The sequence below is a fragment of the Nelumbo nucifera genome, chromosome 4 (genome assembly GCF_055504915.1).
Source record: "Nelumbo nucifera cultivar China Antique chromosome 4, China Antique-T2T, whole genome shotgun sequence".
NCBI lineage: Eukaryota > Viridiplantae > Streptophyta > Magnoliopsida > Proteales > Nelumbonaceae > Nelumbo > Nelumbo nucifera.
The window spans coordinates 15,295,415-15,307,525 of NC_142652.1; the positions used below are offsets into that span (position 1 = coordinate 15,295,415).

General features: G+C 32.9%; 1 protein-coding gene across 5 annotated transcripts; it reads right to left on the reverse strand.

The window, feature by feature from the left end:
* Window positions 1–1,418: 1,418 nt before the first annotated feature.
* On the reverse strand, window positions 1,419–8,497 carry LOC104586730 (protein TWIN LOV 1). Of its 5 annotated transcripts, none has more exons than XM_010244044.3 (8): window positions 8,157–8,497; window positions 7,254–7,919; window positions 6,115–6,322; window positions 5,931–5,995; window positions 5,703–5,782; window positions 5,523–5,578; window positions 5,360–5,423; window positions 1,419–1,775 (listed from the first exon to the last, which is right to left on the reverse strand). In XM_010244044.3, the coding sequence occupies exons 2-8, from the start codon at window positions 7,819–7,821 to the stop codon at window positions 1,623–1,625; spliced, it is 1,194 nt and encodes a 397-aa protein (XP_010242346.2). In that variant the 5' UTR covers window positions 7,822–7,919; window positions 8,157–8,497; the 3' UTR covers window positions 1,419–1,622. The 5 variants fall into 5 exon arrangements, with proteins under 5 accessions (XP_010242346.2, XP_088759730.1, XP_010242345.2 ...); XM_088903604.1 differs by having other exon boundaries at window positions 5,543–5,578; window positions 8,157–8,476; XM_010244043.3 differs by having other exon boundaries at window positions 7,254–7,932; window positions 8,157–8,476.
* Window positions 8,498–12,111: the final 3,614 nt, after the last annotated feature.

Genomic DNA, 12,111 nt, shown 5'->3' on the forward strand with positions numbered 1-12,111 from the left:
ATAAGTCTCCAAAACTGTTGGTATAGATGTTTACCGAGGATCAATGTCCGTCAGGTAAGTTCCCATGGTATTTTCATTCCTGCCCAGAATGAGCATGAGCAAAAATTAAAAGAATGGGACTCAGAGCAACGAACCAACCAAGGATGATCTTAGATAACTATGCCAAGAGATGAGCCACTCTTCTATTAGCCTTCTGTTGACTCATGAAAACTAGTATTCATAGATTTACTATTGTTTTGAAACCAGGTCTGGTAAAGAACGGGCTAAATCCATCCTAGGGGTTAGGGGTGGGGCTTGGAAAGAATCTTCAATCTTGAGTTGAGATCCAGGCCTGGGCAATATAGATTTTTTAAATAGCCCATTGGCCGCCGGGCCTAATTTTGAGAACAATTTATTTCGAAGTAGAATGGCCATCTGAGCACGGCTTGGCCCATTTGCTGCTACAACAATTCCATAGAATTGCAATCCAAAAGTAGAAATAAGTAAAGGATTTTATGACTACTCGATCATATTATGCCTATGAAGATAGCAATATAACTATAAATTGAGCTGCATTACCATTTTTACCTGTTTAGTTTCGATTCAAACCCTTGTTATTGTAGTATCTGTTCTTGCGAAAAGAAGTAACTAACTAACGCACAAGTAGGGGTGTTCATTAAATGGTCTAAACTGTCAACCCGCACCAAACCTAATTGTAGTCGGCGGTTTGGTCTGGTTTAGCCTTAAAACAGTTTGATTTAATTTGAGAATTTTTCAAACCGTAAATCATGTTAAATCGAATTATTCATTTTAACATTTCATTCATTATTGTTGCTTATTTCAATTTTTTATCTTATAATTTGATGCCCAAGGAGTTGTTTATATTTGAAAAAGTGTGAATGTAGTTTATATAATAATAATAATAAGTGACACTTATTCACATTTCAATTATATGTGTTATTTATACACGTATGCATGTTATTTAGGCTTTTTAATTGGGTTAAGCCCAATAGAATGGCCCAAACCGTATTAAAACCCAGACCAAACCAAACCGTAATATAACAGTTCGGACTGGTTTAATTTCTATACTAAAATGGTTCGGTTTGGCTTGAGAATTTCTCAAACCATAATTTAAGCGAACAAAACCGGACCATCCACACCCTTACCCACAAGAAAAACAATGAATAGTTTCTACTTTCAAGTGGCTGCCAAAATAAAGAACGAGGTCAAGATTCCAATAAACAATTTTTAGAATTTATTAAACGACAAAACTCCCAATTATACACCTTAGTTGGGATTCTCACCATGAAGGTTCCAAGAAAAAGGAAGAAAACTGCCTACATTGCATGTTAAGGAGGAGGTTGTCATGTCAAGATCAATTGATCAAACTGGCAGTTTTCGTTGTTGCTCACTAACAGAAACAGAAAGAACCAATTCAATTATTGAAACATTTTCAATATATATGAATTATGTGAGTTTACAGCAGCTAGTAAGGACCTACTTGTAGGGACATTCTGTCCATTACTTTGTTGATTTTTTATCATCTACCAGGGTCTAAGATACAAATGAAACACCTTGTACTACAACATGGGGACGCCAAATAATTTCATTCTACTCTTTACCCGATGAAGAAAGGATTATCCCTATGACTTTGAAGTGCTAGCGCCCATTGATAAGCTCCTGACTGCAACCTTGACTGCACCCACAGCAGCAAGCTGCCTCATCTCTGGACTCAACCCTTTACTTCCCTCGTTCTTACCACCTTCTTCCATCTGAACCCCAACATAAAATGCTACCTGCACCTCCAAAGCTTGAAGACGTAAGAAGATTGACCAACCATGGGCATTGTTGTATTAAGTTGGTATTCCAACCCAGTATACATTTTGGCTGTGTTTGGTTTGAAGGAAAAAGTAGGGAAAGGAAGGGAAAGGTAGGGAAACCTTAACAAAGCATGTATAGGTAATTAGGTTTCCCTACTTTTTCCCTCAAACCAAACATAGCCTTCAAGTCTATACTTTCCACCATCCAGATGGATGATAGAGAAGAAATGTAGTCAAGTAATTACTGATCTTTGATTGATTTTCTCTACATGTTATTTCAAACAAGAAAACACAATGTCATTCCCTCCTTTAATAATGTGCTCAATCTAGGATTCACCCCTTCAGAATGACTAGCCTAAATTACATATTCATGGTTAAGAAAAATTTTCAATTACTTTGTTCAAAATCCAATAGGTAAATGGTGATATTTAGCAACCAAACAAAAATAAGGAAAGAAAATAAATGCAATAAGGTTATTGCAGATGTGGATGTAGTTATTGTTGCTTTTGAGGTATATACTCAGAGAATCAAATGGACATCCAACAACCCAAGGACCTGCAGCTATCCAGTATCAATTATTCTCCTTCATAGATAAAACTCAAAATGGAGAGAATTTAGATGAATTAGACAACAGTTATTGGGTTTGTTGAATTGTACTCGACCACAATGACATGGAGCAGAACCATTGTGTAAAACAGAGATTTAAGCAAGAACTTGAATAGGCAGAGGAGCTATTCTTGATAAAAGGGATTGAAAATAGAGATATAAATTGGTTCTCTTTAATTTAATTTCCTTTCTTTAGGTTGGGGTGACATAAAAGCAAAAAAGATGACTAAGAACCATTTTGCCCAGGCATTTTCTTTGGAGTTTCCATGTCTGATTTTATAAATGATTGTTCATGCTTTCAAGTAAACAGCTTATTTATGCTATCATTTCTTTTCACACAGAATGGATGCTTAAAACCCCGACTCCAATAAGTAGAAAAGAAAAAGGAAACAAAATTACAAATACTGCTCATCTATATGGCAGTACAAGTAAAAGATCACCATCATCATCCATGCCTTATCCCAACTATATGGGGTCAACAACATGAATCCTGTTTCACCAATCTGTTCTATTTAAAACCATATCCACTGTCAAATTATTAGTGTTTAAATCATTTTTACTACTACTACCCATATCCACTGTTAATCCCCTTCCACTTGTAACAAATCACTTCTTCTAACTGGAGCTATCGGTGGTCTTCTATGCATATGACCAAACCATCTTAGACTACTCCCTCTCATTTTATCACTTATTGGAGCAACTCCTAGGTTTCTACAGATGGCTTCATTCCTGATTCTATCCTTTCTAGTTTTTTTTTATGCATCCATTTTAGAATTCACTTTTCTGCCACACTCATTTTCTGGGCATATCGTTTCTTGACTGCCCAACACTCTGCTCCATACAACATAGCTGGCCTTACAACTGTTTTATAGAATTTTCCTTTTAATCTAAGTTGTATCCTCCTTCACATACAATAGAAAATGAATACTTTCACACAGCAATATATTGTTAAGAAAGTATATTGAATTAAATAATGTTTTCACAAAAAAAAAAAAAAGAATTAAGAAGTGTTGCCAATTTCACCAATTTACCCATAGACAGAAAAAGAACATCAAAGTGTGTTATATTTGATAGCTAGGGACTTTCTCTGTGGAAAAGTAGAATGCATAATGTATAGAGTAGATATTAATTCAGGTCAGACAAATCACATAAGAAGAAATAAGGAGAAAAAATGAAAGATATCTCACAAGTCACAAGTGTTCATAGAGATTCAAGACTTATCATTCCTGCTTGTTTTACTGCACAAGTTTTCCATTTATCAAGCAGTTCTTCAACTGTGTTAAGGTTGTTTCAATTGACCAAGAACAACTTGTGAAGACAAAACCTAGAATTGTGACAAAAACCACATGATTGGCTAGATAAACAGAAAGTCTAGATGGTGTTGCCTGCACGTCTATAAACTTTAATCTCCTTCATGTTAGCGAAAAATAATATCTGGATGATGTAAGTGCCCTGCCGAACTCTTTTTCTTTTTCTTTTTCCTTAAAAGTAACAGAATATCATTAAACAAAATGAGAAAACCTTGCAGCCAAGCAGCAAGGACACAACACAATCAGCATTCAGCTGTCAGATTACAACAGTAAAAATAAAGATCAAGACAAAACCTCCCTTCCGACTTTGGACAATCCCATTCTAAAGATTCTTTTGTAGCCCCTGTCTTGGCCAATTCATCAGCCAGATAATTTGTAGGGGTGCAAATGGGTCAGATCATGATCCGATCGGATCAGATAATAGGATTTGATTGAAAACTGGGTCAAATTCAAATACACCCCCTCCCAATCTGATCCGAAAGAATCCAATCCAATGATAAATATGTATAATATTTTATATTACATTTTTTGTACTTTTTATATTGTTTATGTTTTATAAAAAACGTGTATATATATATATATGATAAAAATAGTTGAAAAAAGCACTTACATTTTTTTGCTTTTCTTTATATAAACTGTTACATTTTTTTTACTTTTTCAGAAATTAAAGCAGATCAGATCATATTTGGATATCCAACATCTTTAACAGATTCAGATTCAAATCGGTGTTTATGAGATCCGATCGGATCTTCAGATCAGATTCAGGTATACCCTGATTCAAATCCAATCCGATACGTTTGCATCCCTACTCATTTGTACTAGGAATCCAATTAAACAAGTAGTTCAATTGATTCCTACCTGCCCAACCTCTTATATAATGCACATAACTGGGCTGCAGCAGTTTGAGGACCCAGCAGTCCATGAATTTATATCCATAACCATCCTACAACAGGCATATTGCATCAGCAGTCCACACTTTGACTCTCCATGTCAACCTTGTAACTCAAGCATTGAAACATAAAAGGAAATTATCTTTTCTCTCGTCAAAACTTTTTTGACTGTTTATATCCACAATTCATTCAAGAAAAACTGATCTCTCCCTTTTTTCTGGCTATAAATCTGCACTAGGTTTGCTGGATAAACAAGCTTATCTCGAGCTGACAACTATGAGAATGTGAGTTTGAGTCTGAGAGCAGACACCTTGTGCAAGCAAATAATAATAATAATAATAAATGCTAAAATGTTAGGCTCATATCCAGATCACCCCTCCCAAGATCCCATATAACTGGATCAAAATGTGCAATGACCCTTATATAACTTCCACCTAGATTTCAATCCTTACCCTAGTAAAAGTTCATTAATGAGTGATATTAGAGGCATAAGTATACCAAGTATTATAATGAAACAATTTATACATTAATGGAGGATAAAATTATATGGTTTTTAGATGCAAGAACAAAGTTTCCCATAATATGAGCAAGAACATACAACATGTTTACCCTAACCACAATTTTGTGATAAGGCATGAAAGCAATGAACTCTGAAGCTTGAATACATTTGGTAAAAGTAATGAGGAACAAAATTAACATTTAATAGGAGGATAAGAAAAATAACTTCAAATATGGTTAAATTGTGCAACATTACCTTTCCAGTAGCATTCCGGACAGGTGAAATGTGAAGAAGATTCCAGAATGAGCTTCCATCTCTCCTGAAGTTATAGTATTATTAAGTTATCAGGAAAAGCTAGTGATTGAACGGTCAGACATTAAAGTTGTAAATCCTGTTCTTTTATGACATTAACATGCACCTGTAATTTAAGATACGTACACTACAGGCTTGCTTAGATTGAATGCTTTCCTTTATCTGTAAAACAACCAATAGAAAAATGAAATAACCTAATTGAAATAAACTCTACCCAATAAACTGAAGTCCTCAAATTACATAAGTAAAATCTCAAGAAAACCTCTAAAAGCATCATATTACCCACCTGGCATATAGTCTTTGGATCTGTGTCTGGTCCACTTAAAAATCTACAATTGCGTCCCAACACTTCATGTCTAGCATAGCCTGTTAGAATAAATAAAAACAAACAAATAAGTAAAGGAACCTTTGCAGCCTTTGTTAGCATATACCCTATTGGATGATCCTAAAATTGTCTTCACAATCATGAATCAAATGATTTTTACAATATTAAAATTATTATAGTTTTAAGTACCTGTCAAATTCAAGAAGGCATCACTAGCATAAACAATGGGCATGTCAGGTAAGTTGGGATCAGTTCTGCAGGCATCACATATGGTTGTCAGAAAAAGAGACCAGAGTCTAAATATTCTTTCAAATAGCATTGTGTGTACATGTGGTAAAGAAGAAAAAAAACGAAGAAATTTGTAACGACTCACAATACAAAGCTCTGTTTGATTCTACCAAGAGAAATATTTAAGGCTGAACCAAGAGGTCCTGTCCCTGCCAAGGTGCATCTTTTCCCACAGACCAATCTGCTAGTTAGCTGACTATAGTGAGTAAGGACAGATAGGATGTTATTGATAGCTGTTGCAGCTTTCCGTTTCTCCAGCTCACTTGCCTCACAAAACTCTTCAGCCTCCAATCCTGCTAGAATCATTCAGTGAATTATCTAACTCAAGCACTTGGACCTCAATTAAAATTTACTGAAAAGCACTAAAATACCAATGTGCAGAAGTCACCAAGGGTAGGGGAGAAAGAACAATTAAAATTGATATACAGAACAAATAATGTAAACTAATTTGTAAGAAAGATTGAAATGCATTTGAATTTACGAAGTCCTTGATACCACACTATAAAATATATAGAGTTAAAGACAAAAAGAAGAAATATTAGGATTCCACATCCAAATTAGCTTAAACAAACTCAATCAACAGAGGAAAAAACACTGACACAAACTTGCAAGGAAATTACAAGTACATAATAACATGCCAACCAAAAATAGGCTCTCAGGAAGTAAAGCTCAAGCAACAAATCACATGAATTACCGATGGAAAGAGATGTACCCAACACCGTATTATAAAATAAACATAAGAAGCAGAAACATTAGAATTTTTTTCGCAAATTAACCTCATCCAGACTCAACTAACATAAAAAAAGGAACCTTCAAAAACTGGAATCTCAAATGCATAAAAAAGACATCCATCAGAAGCAAATCTCTATAAATACCAATTGAAGCAACAAGGCACCTAAACTACCAACCAAACAAATGATAATTTATGGTCGGACTAATTAACGAAGGAAAGAAAGAAACTACTTCTGGATCACTGACATATCCACCAAGCTCCGCATTCAAAGTGTACAGTAGCAAGAACCAATATTAAATTATTAATGACTTTTCGGGGAACAACATGAACTAAAATGAAGTCAGAACCAATAAACGGGGAGATTACTGTCCATGATTTCAAGTTCAGACCAAATTAGCGAACTACCAGAAACTTGGTTCAAATATGATGATCCACCAAAAATCATTCAAATATAAAGAGCTACTCACGAAACTACAAACAAGAAAACAGACCTCTATTATCAGAATCGACGAATGAATCCAATGTCCGAACCCGACCTAGTTCCGCTGCAGAATCCGTGCACACCTCCCTCCGACAAGACCCAAATACAATCTCTCGCAATTTGGACCCATCGTCGCCCAAAGTACAGCAATTCCTCCCAAAGCACTTGGGCTTCCTTGATATGGGCAGCTGGACCGCGATGAAATGAATCACCCTGCCATCGTCCTTACTGAAAACAGGAGTCATATGAAACAACATCCAGAAAGGCGTCCCGTCTTTTCGATAGTTTAGCAAACTTATCTGAATTGTCCTCTCCTCTCGAATTGCTTCTCTAATCTCCATTACCGATCTCCGGTTGGTCCCCGGTCCCTGAAAGATCCTTCCGTTCTTGCCGATCACCTCATCTTTCAAGTACCCAGACATTTTCAAGAATCCCCGGCTTGCGAAGATGATTGGGTGGCCAGATATACAAGGATCAGTAATAGTGAAACTATCTGGTAGTTCGTCGAGAGCTTCCCGAGCCCAACATGAGTATCGGGCATCGAAGGACTGGTCGATCAAACTCAGTTGTGACTCCATCGTCGTTTCTGTTGGCCTCGGTCTCGCTGCTGTGCTTGTGTGCTCGGAATAGCGGTGGCGCCTATCCCATGTGCACACGTTTAAGGCGTGTATTCCTCCTGTGCACCTTGGCTTGGACAGTCAATTCCAGCAAAGAAATTTTGAATAAAAGTACAGAAACAATGAAGCAAAGCACATAGAAATCACATAGACTGCTCCCGGTTTACAGAAAAACAAAGGAAAAGAAGGAAGAAAAAATATAGTATATAACCATAGGGGGGGGGAGGGGGGGAATACAGCTACAAGTATTTAATCTTTTATAAGGAAGAAAAAAATAGAGTGGAAGCCGGCCTCACAGGGAATAATAACAGCTACAGTCTTGTGGTGAGGTGGAAGAACAGCAATCCAAATTGTAGAGAGAGATGATTCACCAAAAAAATTGTTGAGAGAGGTGACAATATCTTCTCAGAGCCCAAAGTTTGAGTGAAGGTGGACGAATAACAGATACCCATCAATCGTTCTCCGTACATGAATCAAGAAAACAGGAGGATACAGCGAGCCAGTGAAGACTCAAGAGGAAGAAAGAGAGAAGGCAAAACCTTGAGCCTTGTATATGTGTAGCAGAAACACAAACTAACAATGTTCACAAAAAGACCTGATTTTTTTCTCTCTGATTAAGAAAGGTTAAACAAGCCTTGATTTTTCTAATTCGATGGGTAATGAAGCTAAGCGCCTAAGCCCAAGAAGCTTTGGACTATTGTTCCTTTTGGCGGGTAGTGCGAACAAGCAAAGCATGATGATGCAGTATTTACTATTTAGGCAGTATTTACTAGTGAGCATTTCTTTCTTTCTTTTCTATCTTTGGTTAAGAATTATGATAGTCTTATAAACAGCTTTTTTACTTTGTTTTGGGTTATTTCTCTCTCATTGCAAACTAGTGTAAAAGCACGTATATAATACATGTATAAATAAGTATTAATCATATAGTGTGGATTAATAATAAGGATTAACCATGTGATATATGATGTGATGTGGGGATTTAATTTTTATGGCCTTTACCCAACTCAAGGCAAGTTCAAGTAGTAGTAGTGTAAACCATCGGAGGCCCATGCATGGGATGGGGCATCTCTCCTTGTTTTTCACCTTCATAAGTCAAGCATTCTATTCTATTTCCACCTTGATTTCAGCGGTGGGGTGGGTGCGGGGCGAGGCATTCATTTCTCATCAGGGATAAGGAATTCTCAATTTTTTTTTACCTTGAGACAATCACTTAAAAAAATCTAATTTATGGATATTTTAAAAATAGGATTATAGGAATTTAGGGATATTTTAGGAATTGGATTATGACAATTTGGGGGTACTTTATAAATGAAATTATGGGATCTTAGGATTATAAGAATATGATGACAAATTAGAGATAATTTAAAAATCAATATTAAATCTACGAATATTTAACTAATTTACCATTGGGTTTGGAGAATAATATGCAAATTCCATCCCTAATTTGGGGCAAAAATATTTCCCTTATCCCCCACCACGTCCTTGTTAAAGATTTGAAAAAAACTCGCCCCATTCGGGGTGAGGCAAGGTAGGGCCCCATTTTTATAGGGAAAATTGTCATCCCTATAATTCTAATAAATTTCTATTACTAATTAACTAACAATAAATCAAATAACAAGAGATTACAATATTTTATGATAATTTCCAAATAATTATTGAAATTGCTCTTTATTAGTAGAAATGTATAGTAAATTAATTATTTATAATAACAACAAACTAATGTAAATTATTTTCTTTTTAAGCCCAAATTGTTTACTATTAATCAAAGCAAATGTAAACCATTTGTTGTTAATTAATGTAAAACCAAGTATGATTTAAGTAAACCAAGTGGTCTAGATCGATTGGTGTTAATAGATGTAATAATTTTCCTAAATTATTTAATAATTATTTATTGAAATAATAATAATGGATTGTTATTTAAATAATTGTGAAACAACTTCGGATAGATTAATTTCCTAATTTTTTAATAATTATTTGTTGAATAATCATAATTGAATAGTTTTGGAGAATATTTTTTTCATAGATTAATTTCTTAATTTTGTAATTACTTATTTAAAAAATAATTATGGATTATTAGTTAAAAACTTTCCCTAAATTATTTAATAATTGTTAACTATAATTATTGATTTTATAGAAACTATTAAATTACACTAATTAGTAATATCTTTTATCAATAAATTATTATTGTAAAAATTTATTGAATTTTTATTAAATTACAATAGTTGATGTAAATTACCCTAAACATTGAAATTTTGAGCATTTATTAATAACCAAATATTATTAAATAAAGGATTATTTATTAATTTCTGGTAGATTATTAAATTATTTAATATTTGTTAAATAATGGATTATTTCTAAAATAATTATTTCATAATATTTGATAATATGTTTTCCAGAAATTTTTAATAATTTTCATGACTAATGGATTATTTAACAACAGTGGAAGATGCCATTAATATATAAGAAATATCAAATTCCCCTTATTCCCCTCTTTTTGCTTGAAATCACATCTATAGATATAAATATTGTTTGAATTGGAAAAAACAAATCTTAATAAATTATAGCCCTATTTTTATGGGGACGTGGAGATAATAGAGGGGAATTAGAGATAGAAGTGAAAGAGAGTATAAAACATGTATTGAGCTATTTGAGGAGAGAAGTTAGGTTGTTATAGAAAGTGAGAGACATGAGTTGGGGGGAGAACCCAATGGGAAGGGAGAGGAATGAAGAGAGAGGAGAGAGAGTCAAGGAGAATGCAAGGTTGAGGTAATGGAGCAAGGAGAAGCAAGGTTGCGTGGACCAACTTGCTATACATACATACATACATACACACACACACACACGCACACACACACACATACACACACACACACACACATATATATATATACAAGTGGGGACCCATGTGATGCATAGGCTTTGTTTAGCGAAAGCGAAATAATAGAAATGCATAAGAGTATGCAATTGTTTTATATTTTAACTTTTTAATACACTATTTTTAATAATTTTTTTACAATACAAAAATAACATTAATTAATTTCAGCTAGGGTTATTCATGAAACTGAAGAAACTGACCAATATGGCCCAATTCAACCTGAGTTTGTCAGTTTCTAATATTTCCGATCGGCTTTGGTTCAACAATTTTCTAACCTAACCAGGTTGGATAAGTTTCAATTTGGCCTTTTGTAAATTGACCAAAACCGAACTAACCTACATAGATATATATTAATATTTTATATTTTAAATATATTTTTTAATAGGGAAAGTGGGAAAACTCCCATATTCCTTAGTCTAAAATATTGTATATCATAAATTTAATTTTTAATTTACTTTTTAAAAATTTCCACTATGATTATGTAAATTTAAATTTAATTTTTAAGTTTAAATATTTTGAACAATGAACTAAACTAAAAATTGATCTAAACCTTACTACCAAAGTTGGTCAGTTTTCACTAATGGTCACTGACCAGGTAGATTTGGTTGGCCAAACAGCCTACAACAAAACACTCCTAATTTTAGCTAAACTAATAGTCTAATGTCTAATAAATAACAAAAGTTTAATCTCCAATAGTTATTGAAAATCTATAGTGAAAATACACAATTATTGAAAATAAATTTATAATAAAAATACAATACATAACTAATAAAAATATAATAGATACTAAAATTATATTAAATTAGGCAATAAATAGTATAATATCAAATAATAGTTTAATCCCTAATAAATATTAATCAATAAATTATAACTAAAATAAATAATTGCAAAAAATAAATTTATAACAAAACTACAATAATTCAATAAATTAAATTTAAAAAGTTAAATAGTAGTAGTTTAATCTCCAACAATTATTGAAAATTTCCTGTTAAATAACATAACAAAAATATATTATACATAATTATTGAAAATATGTTTATCATAAAAAACAAATAATTAATGAAAATACAATAAATATTAATTTTAATATATATATATAAATATAGATTCAGATTCTAAAATTATTATTAATAAATATTAATTTTTTAAAATTAATTTTCTAGAATTATTAGTTGATAAAAGTGAAATTAGTTTACAATATTTTTTTTAAAATAATTTCATTATTTGAATTATTAAAATATTAATTATTTATTTATGATATCTATTATAATCATTTTTCTACTTTTAAGATTTTTTTTACATAATTTCGTTACTTTAGCTATTTAAAATTTAGTTATATTAAATATTTTGTTATTTAAATATTTAATTTTTTTTTA